General features: G+C 42.0%; 1 protein-coding gene across 1 annotated transcript in view; it reads left to right on the forward strand.

Annotated features, from left to right (window-relative positions):
• Positions 1–1,798: 1,798 nt before the first annotated feature.
• The window catches only part of LOC125892008 (probable glutamate receptor), a 29,999-nt gene continuing 13,690 nt past the window's right edge, over positions 1,799–18,107 (forward strand). The window contains exons 1-5 of the mRNA XM_049581712.1: positions 1,799–1,900; positions 2,078–2,153; positions 6,899–6,930; positions 11,835–12,014; positions 15,413–15,630. Coding sequence (XP_049437669.1) covers positions 2,090–2,153; positions 6,899–6,930; positions 11,835–12,014; positions 15,413–15,630 — 494 coding nt within the window. The 5' untranslated portion in view covers positions 1,799–1,900; positions 2,078–2,089. The remainder of the gene's footprint in view (positions 1,901–2,077; positions 2,154–6,898; positions 6,931–11,834; positions 12,015–15,412; positions 15,631–18,107) is intronic.

Genomic DNA, 18,107 nt, shown 5'->3' on the forward strand with positions numbered 1-18,107 from the left:
TAGTTACAACATGGTTGAGCTAGCAAATCAGTTTTGTGTTGCTATGTGTGGTATTTATTCAGTTTTGGGAAATCACGATGTCTAGAAAGCATCAGTGGCTGCAGCTGACAGGGACAGTTAGCAAAGCCAACATCAGGATGTCATCTGTTAAAAGCCTCCCGTTGTCGGATACGACATGAAACTACTCCAGTTAGCTCAATCATGTTGTAACTAAGACATCCGCTGGAAAAAGTTTGCATGTTCTCCTGCTCGCTCAGTCCAAAGACATGCAGGGTAATTGGTGACTCTAAGTTGCCTGTAGGTGTGAATGTGAGCGTGAATGTTTATCTCTGTGTTTCATCCCTGTGATAGTCTAGCAGCCTGTCCAGGCTGTATTCTGCATCTCGCCCAGTGTCAGCTGGGATAGGCTCCAGCCCCACCCGCCCCCCAACAGGATAAGTGGTCCAGAAAATGAATGAATGAATGAGTATGAAGCTCAAGGAGAGTAGGAACACTTCATTCCTACCTGACAATTAAGGCTTTCATTACACACATTGAAAGGGAGTTACAGTTTTTGCCATCAACCCTACAGCTAATCAGCCGATACGTTTCAATAGTACGTAAATGTTAGCTGACTAGTTTACTTTACCGTTATGGATAAGTGATGCACAGTGATTTAGAATAAGCTAGCTTAGGGGTACATTGAAAAAAACATCATAATAGAGTTTGTTTATCAAAAAAATTGCCAGTGGAATATTCCTTGGACCCTAACAGAAGTCCGGGTTAAGCCCCAAATGTCCTCAAATCCTAGAAAAATCCTTACATACAGATACAATATTATATTATTACTATTATATTATTACTTCCATTAATGTTGTTGTAAGATACTGTCATTACCTGCATCTCTCTCTCTCGCTCTCTCTCTCTCTCTCTCTCTCTCTCTCTCTCTCTCTCTCTCTCCCTGTGTCATATGGATTACTGTTAATTTATCATGTTGATCTGTTCTGTACGACATCTATTGCACGTCTGTCCGTCCTGGAAGAGGGATCCCTCCTCAGTTGCTCTTCCTGAGGTTTCTACCGTTTTTTTCCCCGTTAAAGGGTTTTTTTGGGGAGTTTTTCCTTATCCGCTGTGAGGGTCTTAAGGACAGAGGGATGTCGTATGCTGTAAAGCCCTGTGAGGCAAATTGTGATTTGTGATATTGGGCTTTATAAATAAAATTGATTGATTGATACAATGCTGCTAACTGGCCCCTGGCGTCCTGTCATTTTGCTTAAGTGGACCCCAGGTTTCCCTGGCTTAGAGTTTATTATTTATCACCCTGAGGTCAAATTGTAAAATGACAAGTTATGCTATTTTGTTTGTTACATTATCAGATGTTCTGTATTAGAAAGATTGAGGAGTCCCTCAGGGTTAGTCAGGAGGGAGACAAAAATGTACTCCAAAACAAAATCTCTTCCTCTGACTCCATCTTTAAGCTCACTGTTGACCGTTTACCCTTCATTCTGAAAGTAGTGGGCTAAAAACAGACCTACTGACCCCTCAAAATGTTTATAATAATTACTAAGACAGCAGTTTGCTGTAAATAATTCTGTTCTATTTTATTTTCTTTCAGTTGGAATGGTGGGAGGAAGAAAAATGTGGTTTGCCTGAACATATAGGCATAATATACATCCTGCTCTGATAATTATTTATCATATTTGTTCAAACTTTATTCTGCCAAGCCCAACAATCATGTGTTTCTTCTCCCTTTGAGGTTCTATCTCCTCCCCTCTTCTGCTCCCCCATATAAACCCCACAACATTCTTCTGCACACAACCCTCCCACTGCACACTTGCTCGTGAGACTTGTGAATTTCTTACACATTTCATCCTTCACACGACTCAAGGTTTTAGTTCCCACTACACCTGACGTCACTGAGGTAAGGAAACTTCTGTTATATAGCAGTGTTGACAATTTGTATAAGTGTTGTATTTTAGTGTTTTTCATCAGAGTAAAATTTATAACATAACAAGCATATCATCCCTGAAACGACTGAGAATGTTAGATGTGAAAATCGAGATTAATAATCATGTATTAAAGAATCTGTTATTTTCAGGGTCGTGTCAACATGACAGGCTGCATGGCTCTGGTCTTCTGTGTGGCAGCCCTGACTGCATGGATAGTCAGTGCAGGTAAAACTAATCACACAACCTGGCACTGCCACACAGGATTACACACAGTTCATTTGGATCAATACATCACATTTAAGACTGTCATGATTCATGTCTTTGTAGCAGAACATAGTCCTCAAGTGTTAGTTACTTCCTGTTGAACTGTGATATGGTGTGATGGATATAACCAGTTGCAAATGATGCTGAACAGCCCCCTATTTCAGGACTGAATCGCACATCTTTTACTGCAATATTTAGTGTTGTCTTTGCTAAAAAGCTAACAAAATGTCAATTAATTAACTAGCTATCTCTCTTAAGTGGTTAAAAAGGCATATTAGACAAAACTCAGGCTCTGTTCCTTTGTTCCCTCCGGGTCATACAGATTGCTCACCTTCTGTTGCAGCAGGTGGACCTGAAGAAACAAACCCAGTAGCCACAGCTCAGTGTCACACACACATTTTCCGTTTTAAGAATTTTATGTGACTTCCATTTATTTTATTTGACCATTGTACTATTGTTGAAAATGTAACTTTTTTCCCTGTCTTTTCACATCTTTCATTTTTGTTGTGTGTTGCATTGTGGTACAATTGTGTCTGCCAGCATTGCACACCATAGCCATAATGTAGATGCTATGTACAGATATTGGAAAGGGAAGAATTTTAAAAAACATTGGAAATAACGTAAGTTATGTGCAATGAGCTTATGCAGGGTTTTGGAGGATTGTCCAGTATCAATGTTGCCTGGCAATGGGGTTGGACTGTATTGGTGAAAGTATATTTTTAAGAGGAAGGGAGCTGTCTGGCTGAGTATACCAAACCTGAAGTTAAAAGCTTGTCATTTTTAAGGCACATTTTGTACTTTGGCATTGGTGAGTAGAAAGAAAAAAAAAGAAAATGAAAAATAGCTTCAAGGAGCAATGCCAGGGTTCTGGACAGCATGGACCAATTTTAAAATAATTTTATGGACGTTGTTCAATATTGTTATGAAACATATCCTAGGCATTATGTTATAATTAGACCAACAATTTCTGATTCATAGTCTGATTTGAGTTATGCCATGCCCATTTTTTAGCATTTGTTGCCTAGTGGTCGATTTGAATGAAACTTTCAGGGTATGTTTCTACTACTTATGCGGACATATCCTGCAAGTTATGCAATGACTTGTTGTGGAGTTTGGTCTATCAATGAGCTAAGCCGCACCCCTTTTCTCAGATAAGTGGTCAATATCCTCAAAATTTGATAAGATATCAACAAGCTTTTGATAACTTTTGAGAAGCATATTCCCATAATGACAGTAACTGTGGTAGGACCTACCAATTAGAGAGAGTTGTCAAAAATGTGTTTTTCAAAACATTCAAAAAGGCAAGGTAAGGGATGTCACTTAGGTTAATTAATCTACACTGGCTTCCGGTCAAGTTCCGCATCACCTACAAATTCCTCCTCCTTGCCTATAAAGCTTGCCATGACTTTGCCCCACGGTACCTATTGGACCTCCTCACTGATTACACCCTGTCACAGAACCTGCGGTCTGCTGACTTAGGTCTCCTCAACGTCCTCACACCAGTAGACGAACATTTGGGGATAGAGCCTTCAGTGTGGCAGCCCCAACCCTCTGGAACTCTCCCCATGGAGATTCACCAGGCACCAACGCTGGACATTTTTAAGTCTTCACTGAAAAGACACCTGTTCACTTTGGCTTTTAGTTGCTAGATTGTTATTTTTGTTGTTTTGTTGTTTGTTGAAAGGTGCTATATAAGTCTAAGTTATTATTGTTATTATTATTATTATTATAACTAATTAACTAGTTAATTAATTAGGTTAATTTATTGTTTAGCCTAACACCCAATGACCAGTAACTAACAGGTTAAATTTTAGGAGAAAACACAAAATTACATGAAATACAAGAAGCCTTTCCTTTTGGTCTGGCCCTTCATTAACTCAGTGTGAGCTTTTTGGAAGTGGTGGTATTTTAATGTTTTGTTATGTGTTGCTGTTTTTTTTAGTTGCAGGCTAGCACCTTTAACATACAGAAACAAAGTGCCCACTGCCCATCCTCCAGTCTCTACTGCTTAGCTATGTTAGTCTTGGCTGCTCTGCATTGTGCACCATTTAGGTCAGGTGAAAGCTAGCTAGCAGTGCTGCTCAGTTGTGAGTACCGCTTATAATGCTGTCCCAGTTTACACTGCTGTGGCTACTGGCCACCTTCCAGTCTCCCTCCAAGTCACTCTATTGACTTAGCAGCTTCATTTTGAGCCACAAAGCCCCCTTGGCACTGTTAACTATGATAGCACCCCTAGCCATGCTGTTACTGCTAACAGTGCTAACACAGCTAACAGGTAATGGAGGACTGTGGTTCAAACTTGAGCCACTTTGTCTCAGGGGCAACCTGTGGGGAAACCGGAGGGTGGGCACAGTGTTTCCACAGCAACGTTGCTGGGTTGAGATGACGTTACAGTGGTAATCATCTAATGACCGGAGCTGCTACTCCCAACAGATCTGGTTGGTGTGCAGTGCAGTAAACTGAAGAGTAGCAACATAAACCTATAGAAATCAAAATTATTCTCAGCTTTTAGCTGATTAAACGTTGGCTGTTGACATACCATTGGCGTGCTGTCACTCACCACTGAGCAATTTCGAAATGATTTTACACATGTGGTTCAACATTGTTGTGAAACATATCCTGTCAGTTTTGTAATGGCTGGACAGACAATTTTCAATTTAGAGTCAGAAATTGTTTTAGTTATCTTTAATCACACACAGTGTCAATCACACAGAGTGTTTTGCAGGTACACATGCCATGTGTTTAACCGCCTGGAAAATGCAAGGTTGGGCACTGTGTGCGACCCTTGTGTCCATTCTGTGCAGGTTGCGTCTTAAATTGCAAAGCAAACATAACAAGCACCAGTTTTCTTACATGAGCAGAGCTGATCATCTTCCAGGTGTGTTTTTAAGTGTGCAGGCCTAAAATATTGTCCATGAGAGAGATGCAAAGCTCTGGTAGCCCTGCACTAAAATGACTTCTTTTCCATATTTACCACAGACTGATATTTACTGAAGAAGGAAAAGATATCTGTTGGCTGTGATTGGCTGGTCCCCATCACATGACATGTAGTGTGAGCTGCTGTGTTCCAAATGTTGAACTCAGTTTATCTCAGGGCGCAGCCGTCACATCCTAAAAAACAGGAGCTTGGGAACGCCTTCTGGTCACGACAGCGTCACTCTGGCGTTTGAGTGCACCTGCCGTGCATCTACATTAAAAACAATGGATTAGAGGGCGCATTTGTGTGGCCCCTAAATCTTCTTCAGAAATGTTTTTGCAAAATTTCTGAGATGGTATACCATAGAAACATGAAATTTCCATCAATGACCAGACGTTGTGGCAAGGAATCCAAAGTTTTTCCTAGGAGGGCGAAGGCATGATGACTCATTGCTTTGGTTGGTTGGATTGGTTTATGCATGAGAAATGAGACTGGTAAGGGTTAGGGCAAGGGCGGGTCATGCCTTTGCTATTATAGGAAAAAAAAAATAAAATGGAGCAACTAAAGCCTGCACATTATGCTCTATAGTTCAGTTCTAATTTATAATTTGTCCAAATTCTGTGTCTGTTATACATTTTTCCCAGTTAGTCATCTTAAATTCTAGAAAGATGCTTTGTGCTGCAAGGTGCTTTATGGTTCCATCCATTTTAGGTTTTACTCAGCCAATGAGATAATCTCCAACTCCACAGCAGCCCTGCGTCTGCGAACTGTCTGCAGAGTTAATGGCCAGCTCTGTGCCAGCAGGCTCTGGCTGACCTTTGAGACTGGGTCATGCTCCTAAATCATCCCTCACAATTTGACTCTCTGCCTGCTGACCCTGCTGGACTGCTGGAGTCCTATCAAAGCACAGAGGGGACATCCCATTTCTCACCAGTGGAGGGGCTACCGCCTTGCTGTGGAGCAGAAAGCACTGTGATAAATCAATTAACCGTGTGGAGTGAAGACTCTGCAGGCAGCCGGTGAACTGACAGGCATCTCCGCATATCCTAGGTCCTGCCATCTTCGCTAGAGGAGGCTGATGGGGTGTCATGGGCTTACTATGACCCAACCAGGCCTGCTTTTGTTATCGCATGCAATTATGAGGAACTTGCACCCCTGGCACCTCCGCTTAATCCACTCCCTCTTCCTTCTCTGACTGACCCTGGCAGGGCATGTTAGGGCCTGCTGGACACGCTGCGAATGCCATTGGTCACAGTTACAGCAAAAAGAAAACAACTCTGAGTGTCATGGGTAATGTCAGGGGATGGGGTGGGGGGATTTATCCCCTGCTTGGATTACACTGGGGACAGGGAGGGGGGTTAGAAGAACAATGGTGAAACACGTCCTTGAGGATGGGTCCCGACTTTGATCCCCCCCTAAAAGACTTAGTTACCCCCCTTGTTGTTCCTTGCAACTGTCCCCTCAGTATGGAGCCCTTTTCTCCGCGTCTCCTGAAAAACAACCTCCAACAAGACGGTCATTGTCCTCCAGTGGCTGTTTGGCTTATTTACTGCTGTGGCTGTGAGAAAAACACATGAAGGGGACTCAAAGCAACAATATGCCTCATTAGGCTTTCAGAAGGCGCGCTGAACATAAGCTTGTAGACATGAAACCAAGCCCTTAATAAGCCAGAGAACTGGCTTAGACTAAATCCTCTCATCTTTGTGCTGCTACTCATGCTTGATCACACTGACTTGCTTCATTACAGGAATCCAACATTTATTGTGCTGCTTCTTTTTTTCCATTCTAGATGCCAAGGAGTTATCCATCACCACTATAAAGGTATTCTTTCTCTGTGCCTCTACACTAGAGCACCAAGGTGGTAGTGACCCTGTGCAGCTGTGAAGCAGATAAACTTAGCTCCAGCAACACTCTGTGCAAGGGTAGTTCTGGTTCATTACAAAACGGGTGGTCATCATTTCTATCAGTTATAATAAAATTGTAATGACCAAGAGAATGGCTAAGATCATACAAAGTAGTGACATAACCAAAGATACAAAAAGTCAAAAAACATAAGCAGACAGTAGAGTGCTCCAGGGTGTCATTTTTTCTGTAGGCTGACGTGAAAGTTGGCATCACACTGCCTCCCTTGGTAAAAACGCAATGGGATTTTTCTACCGGATTTTGGATTATTGTTGAAAAATGTGACAAACAAATATTTATGATACTTACATTTTTTGTTCAGCAAGGTAATCTCCACAAATGAACGCCACTTATATGATTTTTGAAGCCTAAATGCAATTGCCAGAAGTAAACAGCTAATGTTAGACTATAAACAAACTACTCTACAGTCGCATGACTTAATGTCACCACTGTAACAAGGATGTGAAGCTGTGTGCGGCATGATGACAATTAGGCCCCGTTAATACAACAATGATTTCAACTGAAAACGGTAAACTTTAGTTGCATTTTGGCCGATCATTTACACGACTGGTTGCCTGAAAACGCAACGTTTTGAAAACGGGCTCCAGAGTGCAACTTTTTTGGAAACGGCAGCGTCCTCGTTGTCATGTAAACTTGCAATATGCAGTTCCTCTGAAAACAGAGACTTTTCACACATGCACATTATGGTTCCAGTCACTAGGCATGCCGACCGTCACAACAACAATACCGAGCACTGTTTGTGCTGCTCACCCTGTTGATTTGAAGTGAAGTGTAGATCTGTTACTGTAGCAACTCCACCTCGTCGTCCATGCAGACAAAGTCATCTGTGCATGTTTTCGCCATTGTGTCTTCTTTGTTTTGGTTTGTAATCACCACGTTGTAGAGGAAGGCGCATGGCGTCATGCCGTGGTGTTGCTTTGCAAATTGACACTGCTACCCATTGGCCTGGCATGCATGCTACAGCGTTTCCAGTAGATTTTGCGGCTCCGTGTGAACGGGGATCGTTTCAGTAACGTCGTCATATAAACGCAGAAGTTTTTTTAAAACGCAAAGGACAGACTTTTCTTTTTTAGAGAAACCATTGTCATCTAAACAGGGCCTTAGTAGTCTCATTTAGCCACTTGGCTTAAAGACACATAGAAGCTTCAAAGCACAGTGGGGTATTTACTTATGTATTTTATGTCGTAGAACAAAATTCTCAAAAAAGTCTCTTCAGCTTGTGTTAACCACAGACCTTATTTCAGGCATCTGACTAAAAACCCATTCAAAAAACCAACTGACTTCAAAACAAGGGGAGCGGGAGAGGTAAAATGCTAACTAATTTCCGGATTTTAGGACTCATTCCTGGGGCACTCTATTAGACAGGTTGCGTGTGAATGTTTATCTGATGAACAGGTGACACCTTACAGAGTAGCCTCAGCCACCAGTGTATGAGCAACCTGTTCTCAGATTGTCAAATATCAACGCTTTGTCACATCCTTAGGCCACCCTTTAGCAAATTGTTACACTCAACTCAACAAAATCCAAAGATCCATTTGTAACTTGATTTGGACTTTAATGCCAGTGACTACTGACTTCACTTAGACTTGAGCTGTTTGACTTGAAAATTTTTTATTTAGACATAAAACATAGAAAATGCAACAACTTTCAATATTACTTTAAAGACAAAACAGTCTTACAGAAAATGTCTTACAAATTTGGGTTCTAGATGTTCTAGACATTTTACGATTATATGATCAACACACAAAATCCAATCTGTTGTGGTAGACTACTAGTTAAAAGTGCCATATGCTTTGAGAGTGCAATGTCAGCAATAGCCATGGCTGGAGGCTTGATGTTTTTGGCTGTTCCTCTGTCTTTCTGTCCTTCTGTCCTTCTGTCCATCTGTCCGTCTGTCCATCCCATTCTCATTAATGCAATATCTCAAAAAGCCTTGAGGGAATTTCTTCAAATCTGGCACAAAGATCCACTTGGATGCAACAATAAACTGATTACATTTTGATGGTCAAAGGACCCAATATCACAAGAACAGCTTGAGGGAATTCCTTCAAATTTGGCACAAACGTTCACTTGATTTACCAATGAACTGATTAGATGTTGGTGGTCAAAACACTGACTTGTGATTTTACAAAGAACACAGTCTGCAGTGTCCTGGGTGAAAGTCTTGTTTGTTTGACCCATCCACCCGCCCTGGGTGAATGGTGTCTGTGTTGTTAATCACTTTGAGTGGTTGTTAAGACCTGAAAATGCTATATAAATGCAGTCCATTTACCATTTCTCAGAATGTTGGTTGTGCGCATCAGAAATTAATGTTACACACTTGCAAGATACAATGAAGTACGTAAGGATATTAGTACATGAGGACGTGAGGTCAGGCAGCAGCAGATTCTGAACAAACTACAGCAATGGAAAGTTTTGCAGCGAGACTAAAGAGGTGGATACTTACTCTGCCTTAACCTGAGACCTGTACTACGAAGCCAGTTCAACTTACCTAAGATATCTTTGTTATTGGGCTTGACTAACCCTAACATTGGCCGTCTGGAACGCTGGAACTATAAAGTTGGTTATTAACTAGTTCAGTCAGCTCTTATCCAGCCACGAGCATGTTCATGTGGAAGAGGCGGGGTTGTTAATTACAAGACGTGACATCATTAGAGCCATGAATGAAGGAGGCTACTTTGTATCGTATGAGATGAGACTGTACTGAAAGTGTCTGGGAATGTATGAGAGTAAAATGTCAGTGGCGTGGTTATGTAAACGATACACTGTAATCTTTTAATAGAAAATGTAGAAACATTGAAAAATACTGGCCAAAAATTCATTGTTGGCAAAGACTTAAACTACGTGTAGGTATCACTAGGCTACATGTGACATTAGTATAGAGTATTTTTTTTTCTATTTAGAATATATCGCAGAAAAACATTAAAGTAATGCCAGACTGTTTCTGCTACTGAAGTGAAGGGTGGAAAAGTAGCCTAGTTAATGACTGATGAGGTCTATCTGACCCAAATGTTGCATTTATAATAATAGGAGCCAGTTACCAGTCTGTGGATTATTTATTTTACTAATAAAATATTATCTTTTTCCCCAGCTCTCATTACACAGGTGTCTCATGGTATTCTGAGCTGCAGTGATGAAATCAGAGCGTAAAATAGCAACACTTTCACTGTGGACTAAAATAAACTTTGTTTATGTTAAAATCCTGCTGAAATTATGTGTTTAGTGTTGTAAATGGTCTCTGTGTTCGTTAAAAGTTTTAAAACCAGTGAAAACAGAGCCCTGGCACAATGAAATGCTTCTACTTACTTATAACAACATATAGATTACATTTTTTTACCTGAGACTCTGGACTTTTGCCCATGGATACATTTTTCTTCAGTGATCTGATTGGTCAGTGGTCGAGATGTTAACAGGCTGTGATCCAATACTCCTATCAGTTAACCTGCTCTGGAGCAGGTTCGGCATAGTTACCAGAGTGATTTATCTCGGTAAAAAGAGACCAGCTTGGTAGTACTGAAAACCCTGATTTAACCCTGAAGTTACCTTGCTAGGTCCAAGTTGTTTTGTAGTACATGTCTCAGGTCAGGTCCTTCCATGTTTATATTGTGCCCTGATCTGCCCTCCAGTGGATATTTTTTATAATGCTCCTGGTACAAATACAGAGTTTAGAGGACAAACAGCACCATTCCATCACAGCTCCTTGTAAGTATATCATGAGCTCAGTTTCAGTTCTACGTCCAAATAAAGTGGTTTAGATCACTTTTTCCCAGCCTGGGGTCCTGACTCCAACTAGGGGTCTCCAGAGCTTATGGGGGGTCATGAGGCCTTCTTCTTCTTTCCTTTTCTCAAAAAATTATACAGTAGACCTATATGTAGGCATTTCATTCATTTCTGTACTGAAAAATAAACAACATTCTTACTTTTCAAAGTAGTTTAGATTATTTTCCAAGATATAAACTTAAAAAAAAATCACACAGGCTGAGGGCACAGTGAAGACCTTATGCCAGCTCTATTCACAAAGCCTTCCCTATCTGATAAACAGCCTCATCCTGCATTAGAAAAGCTGCAAACTCTTTGTTGGAGCAAAGTCACCATGTTCCCAGATCGCAACAATGATTTGGTTATTACAATGTTATATTAACTGATAGGAATGATGGACAAAAGTAGGAAAACAAGACCCAAGTTGTACACTGCAAAAAAAAAATCCAGCATATTTTAACTGAGTCTTAAAACTTTCTTTACTTAAAAAAAAGGGACACAGTTTTTCAGTCCAATGAGATTAAAGTTGTTTTCAATAGAAATCAACCTGATTTGAAATCATTCCAGAGATAACAGTCTGGATCCCAAAACAAGAAAAATGAAACTTGCAAAATTCCTAAAACAAGATGATCTTCATAAGGAACAAGTAGAAATAATTTTACTACACTTGGAGATTGTATCACTTGTTTCAAGAAAATAGTACTTTGCAGATTTTTATTACAGACATAAATTACTTCATAAGAACATTTTTACTGTGGAAAAAAATGGAATTGTCCTTTAAATACTGATCCACATCAGTTCAACACTGCACATCCTGTAAAACAGTTTTTCACATCCTGCCATTCCTGTGTGTATATATATATATATATATATATATACACACACACATATATATATGTCTGTATATGTATGTATATATAGCCTATATATGTATTTCTTTATTAAAGTATGGTATCACTTTCATATTATGGTGTTCACTTCTGCTTAAGCTCACTTCCCCCACAGCACTCACTCCTCATTAGATTGTTTGTTCTTTTCCTCAGGAAGACCCGTACACCATGAGCAGAGGCTCTGAGCTAGAGGGCTACTGCATCGATCTGATCACTGAGCTCTCCAGGAAGCTGGTCTTTAAGTACAAACTGCACCTTGTGAAGGACAGCAAATATGGAACCATGGACTCTAGCGGAAACTGGAACGGCATGATTGGTGAAGTCATTAGAGGGGTAAGTCACAGACCACCCTACTGTACTGGCTCTCCTTGCAGTCACAGTGACACAGACACTAAGCAGCTGTATGGAATTTGGTTTTTAGCCTTTTAATAAAAATGAGCCTGGTTTTAGGTCCCAAAATCCTCATGACCCAACAATTAGAGAGCGTACTAGTTGTCATCATGTAAAGATGGGCATATGGATATTTATACTGAGAAGCATTAAAGCAGCTCCAAATTGGTCATAAAGGCCCTGACCAACCAAGCCGACAGTCGGCCATCGACCAAAGTCGGGCCATCGGTGAGCGCCTGTTGCCCTAGTTTTTGCGGTGTGTCCCGCACCATCTGCACTTCGGCGTTGGCGGCTTTTCGGGTGATTGAGCATGTTGAATCAGCGGTGGAGCTTGTCGGTAAGAGAGATCACTCTGTTTGGCTGTTCAGGTTTTATTTCCTCGCCGCTGTAGCGGAATCTGCCTGTAGTGAAACTGGGGCTAACCGGTGCTACCTCTTCAGGCTCCACTTCACTCAGCTGCACTCAGCTGCCCAACAGACCCGCTGCTTCTTCCCACTTTAACCTGAATAACAAACCGGAGCTAGCTGGGAGGCTAGCGGAGTGTTTGCCACAGCATGACCGGAGGGAAGCAGCCAGTTAGTCTCTGAGCTAGCCCTGGCTCTCCGTTTGGATCCAACCGGAGCAGCAAGCCCTGGTTTGATATTCAGGTTAAAGTGGGAAGAAGCAGTGGGTTTGTCGGGCAGCTGAGAGAAGTGGAGCCTGCGGAGGAAACACCGGGACTGTCTGGATGTAATAGTCCATGGAGGTGCTGCGGTGCTCGGCTGCGCAGATAGGAAACCCCTCGGCTGACAGGATGTTCTACTCTCTCACGCAGGCGCAGAACGTACATGCTATTTAGCCGTTGGATGTAGTCCGTATAGTGCATAGATAGTGTGTTCAAATGCAACTGACACAGGATGACGTGAGGCGACATAGACGACGCAACAGTTGGCTTTCGTCGCCGTTAGTTCTTTGATGTTGGTTTGGTGTGTCCACACCTTAACGGTTTCCTTCTATCTGCTTTGGACTATGTGGGATCCCATTCTGAGAAATTTTACCTTGCACTGATATGACAGAGTAAAACCTGGTATCTGAAATTGTATATACTGTATATGACAGGAGACCCACAGTGCTCAAAATTATGTAAATACAATTTTTTAAATAAATAATCACATGAATACATGCAATGCAGTTTATTAAGAAAACCCATTCATTTTAAAATACTTGAATTCATTATTAAAACTCTACCCATTATTATGAGTCATTTGGCATAAGTAGTTAAAAGAATATCATAATATTTCATAATAATGACTTGAGTTGTAGTAATTTCTGACATCACTGTATATAACATTTTCTTCTTTTTTGTGCAATAATGTATCACAGAGTTCTACCTACCTCCTATATCTTAGGTATTAAATCATGGATGGCTAAGATTTTCTAGAGCTCAATGAGGACAAATCTGAAATTTTGGTCATTGGTACTGAAGCCCAGAGAGAGAAACTCAATGAGAGATTGCATGCGCTGGCACTGAGCCCTTGTCAACAGGTGACTCAAATCTAAGTTTTGAACCCCACCTTAGAAATTTCACCAAGACTGCATTTTATCATTTAAAAAATATTGCCAGAATGGACTACTGCAATGCAGCTCTCTGATCTCCCAAAAAAGAATATATCTCAGTTACAATTAATTCAGAACTCAGCTGTATGTGTGCTGACAAAGACCAGAAAGAGAGCACACATTACACCCATTTTAAAGTCTCTGCACGGGCTACCAGTTTGTTTTACAGTTGATTTTAAGATCCTTTTATTGGTTTACAAAGCTCTTAATGGATTTAGTCCTTCCTATTTATCAGATTTGCTTTTATCCTATGAACCCTCTAGAACCCTCAGTTCGTCTGGTAGTGGCCTTTTAATTATTCCCAAAGTCCGGACAAAAACCCACAGAGAGTCATCTTTTTATTATTATGGTCCTCGTCTCTGGAACAGCCTTCCTGAAGACCTGAGGGCAGCAGAGAGTGTTGATATTTTTAAAGGCAAACTTAAAATCTACCTTTTTAATTTGGCCTTCAATTGAATTTACTTATTTATTAATCTGCCTTTTATTTTATATCTTAGCCTGTTTAATGAGTTCCAATGCTTAATGCTTTTTTGTTTGTTCTGAAGATGCGACGCACTTTGTGTTACATCACGATGTATGAAAAGTGCTTTCCAAATAAAGTTTGATTGATTGATTGATTAATTTCACACTTAACATAAGGTGGCAGAGTGCGTAAAAAAGGAGGACCCCTTGGACCCCCCTGACAGAGGTCTGGGCTAAGCCCCTTATGATCTAAAATCCTAGTAATGCCCCTTCTGTGTACACCTGTGTAGGGCTACTGCAACTGAATTCCCCTCTTGGCAAAGATGAGGGAGGAAAGCTAATGTCAAAAGGTTGAAAGCAGGCAATTCACCATTTGCCGTCAGTATCCTTGCTGTAAATGCATTTTCAGAAACAATAGTCCTGACACAAACTACACTCTTGAGGCCAGACTGTGAACAGTATTAGGCATGCCAATTTCTATGTAAACAGAGTGAACTGGCATTACAGCAGCTACTAACTCTGCCTAACAGAAGTGATATGGATGCTCAAAAGTTCATACTGTGTCATGCTTTCTGTGCATATCAAGGTCATGGTCAAGGTCAATTTTATTATCCTCAAAGAGGAAATTCATTTCATCATCATACACGTCTTGTTCCAGCATATAAATACATACATTATAAGTCAATACTGATACTAGTCAATACAATACTAATTTTCTGTTACAGGATTCTGCCCTTTGATCTGCTGCTTCTCTGGAATTTTAAATGGAGAGGATGAGTGGGATCATTGAGGATCTGATCAGCCTTTTGTAGAATTAACTCATGATATAACTGAGCTGCAGACACCTGATCAGCCCCAATGATCCTGCTTGCCGTCTTAATCATGCGTTTGGCTTGATCTTGAGCATGCATGTTTCCAAAAGTGCAGACCAGGCCAAAGGACAGAACACTCTGCAAAATTGCTTTATAGAACATCTGGAGGATACATTTATCTATTCTAAAATCATTCAGTTGTTTAAGGAAGAACATCCTTTGCTGTAACTTCCTAGACTTACTCCTTGCCAGTTCACTTAATTTTAGTTGGTCATTTCAACTCCCAAATATTTATAGGTTGAAACCCTCTCGATTAGTTCACCTTTGATATTAGAAGGGAGAACAGCTATCTTATTTTTATTAAAATCTATGACCATCTCTTTCGTTTTTTTGACGTTGACCTCCAAGAAGTGATGTGAGCACCACTGTATGTGTCTTACGTGTGATATGTGTGCCTCTACCTTCCATCAGGAGGCTGACCTGGCAGTGGCCCCGCTGACCCTCACTGCGGTCAGAGAGCAGTTTGTGGACATGAGCACTCCCTTCATGCAGACGGGAATCGGCTTCATCCTGCGCAAAGACACTGAAGAGAGCTCCTTCAGCCTGCTGTCACCTTTCTCCACTGACATGTGGGTTGGCGTCCTCATTGCATTCCTGCTAACAGGGCTCTGCATATTTCTGGTGGGCAGGTAAGCATCACATGTCATCACACAGCTGCTGGTGTTGTGTAAGTATTATACAATTACATTTTTGGGTTTGTTTTTAAGGGTAATTTTGATATTTTAGATATAAGATATTTAAATGTTTTTAGGAAAACTATATGAAGTAAAATAACACAAAAAAGATTAATTCAATTTGAAAATAAATTCAGCCACAAGAATGTTGGGTCTTCTGATGAATGTAAGTTGGGTTAAAGTTGCCTCCACTGAACAGAAAGGCACTACAGTTTGTTAAAACTGACCAAGCATGAGCCAATGAGCAAGCCATCTGATTTTACCTGAAACAGCATCACCATGTGGCTAATTTTTTTTTTTCTACTTGTCTGCATTGGTCTTCATAGCTTAGTGCCACAAAAGGGTGTAAGCTTCTTGTGAAGACTGATGCACTGTTAATCTTGCAGTCAAGTATTTTATACCCATAATGCGTGGTTGTGACCGTCACCCACCCTCCCTGGAGACTAGCCTAACAGCCTTTATTGGAAAAACTTCCTAATATGAGTCAGAGAGGGCCGTGATATACCAAAGTGTGTCAGGGGGAAAGTAAGGAAACAAGCAAGGGGGAGGGGGCAGGTGCTTAAGTCCTGAGTTATATAGTGACAGTGCATGCGGAGAAGAAGGAGGAAAAACAAACAAACAAATAAACAAACAAACAAACAACAACAACAACAACAACAACAAAAACAGGGGAGAAACAGGCAGTGTAGCTGATGTATTGTGGCCTTGAGGTGGTTGTGCTCCATGCAGATTATCAAAAATAAACATATACATGTTGTACTGAAAAACAAAAACAAAAGAGAAGTCTATACTGAACACCAAAAATGTGAGAGTCTTGGTGGAGGGGGAAAGCCTGATTGTAGAGAAGAGCTGCCAGCGCGGTGTCGTAGGTTTGAGAAGCAAGTGGGCCCCTTTGGAGTGATCCCATCGGTTCTTTGCGATGCGTCACGGAGCTGAAGTATCAAACATGCATGCGTGTATTTGAACCCTCCCGATGTGTTTATGAAAACCATCACCAGGGTCCAGGGCCAGCCCTGCGGGGGAAGGCGGGCGGTGTGGCACCCCAAGACCACAGGAGCGCCCAGACCCCAAGACCAGGGAGCCGCAGAGGCCGCAGGACACCACGCAGGCCCAAGGACCCGGGGCAGCAATGGCCGGCACCCCCAGAGAGCCAGAGACACACCCCAGACAGGCGGGGCAGGAGGGCCCGCCCACCCACCACCCGACGCGGACCCCCCAGGACGGGCACCCACCAACACACAGGAGAGAGCGGCCCGCCACGAGCAGCTACTCCCCCATCGGGACCCCCTAGCAGAGGGCCCAGAAACCACAGCCGGTCAGGAGGCAGAACCCTGGCAGGAACCCACAGAGCCCCCAGGGCGCCACCTGGCCCACCCGCCACAGGGCCACGGGAACCCCCAAACACTGGGAACCCAGCAACACCACCATGATGTAAATGGGCTCCCTGGGTCCAACCCCCAGCCCAGGGGGGCCGGGCCCCACGAGCCACGGCATGCATATCTACAGTGTGTGTAAACCCACCACACCCCCTCTTACTATGATTCTCCGATCCCTGACGGAGAAACATTAACCCTACACCGTGAATGTGAATGTGAGTGCCCATAAGTGTGATGTGGTGCATTAAAATTGGGGAACATAGGAGACAGGTGGGGGCAAGGCTGATGGCTACAGCCCACTGCTGTCCTGCAGCCCGTGCAGCCATAAGCACCTGGAACCTGTTCCCATCTGTCCCACAAGATGTAGGTGTATGTGGTGCTTTAAAATTGGAGAGCAGACAAGGATGGGCCGGGGGGGGCAGCATGGAGGGCTACCGGACCATACGGCTAATTTGAATGTACTTTAATTTTTAGCTCATAAGAAAACGTTTTTTTCTTTCACTATTTCATCATATTTTATCAAAACAGGTTGTTTTTTTCTCACTGCTTCTAAAAATCTATTCAGTCAGTCAAAGTTATTCAATCTTCAGTCTGCAGTCTTTAACAACATTCAGTCTGTGTACATAACCTAGTCCTATGTAACGCTGCCTGCTAGTATTATTATCACACAGAAAGCATTTTAATGAGAATGAAACTTTTTGCTCGCTGTTTTTGCGTCGCTATGCACCTCACATTTCTGTGCTCTAGGGGCCTGCTGTTTTTGCTGGAGCGCTCTGAACTGAAACTTCAACTCAAGAGTTGCTCCATGTCATCTCCACTTTTTTCCCATTGTCCAATTGGATGATTTGAGAGACGGGCTTTCTGTGGTGGTCATGACAAGTTTACAGTTGGTAAACAATTCAGGAGAAACTGCTGTTAGCGGTTGCTGGATACTCAGAGCTATACGGCCCAGTGATAAACAGCAGGTTGTCAAACTGCCCCCAAGGCATCCTAAAATATGCCTAGAAACGGCCATCATGGAGACGAAGCTCCTGGACCAACTGGTGGTACTGCATG

The sequence above is a fragment of the Epinephelus fuscoguttatus genome, linkage group LG7 (assembly GCF_011397635.1).
Source record: "Epinephelus fuscoguttatus linkage group LG7, E.fuscoguttatus.final_Chr_v1".
Taxonomy (NCBI): domain Eukaryota; kingdom Metazoa; phylum Chordata; class Actinopteri; order Perciformes; family Serranidae; genus Epinephelus; species Epinephelus fuscoguttatus.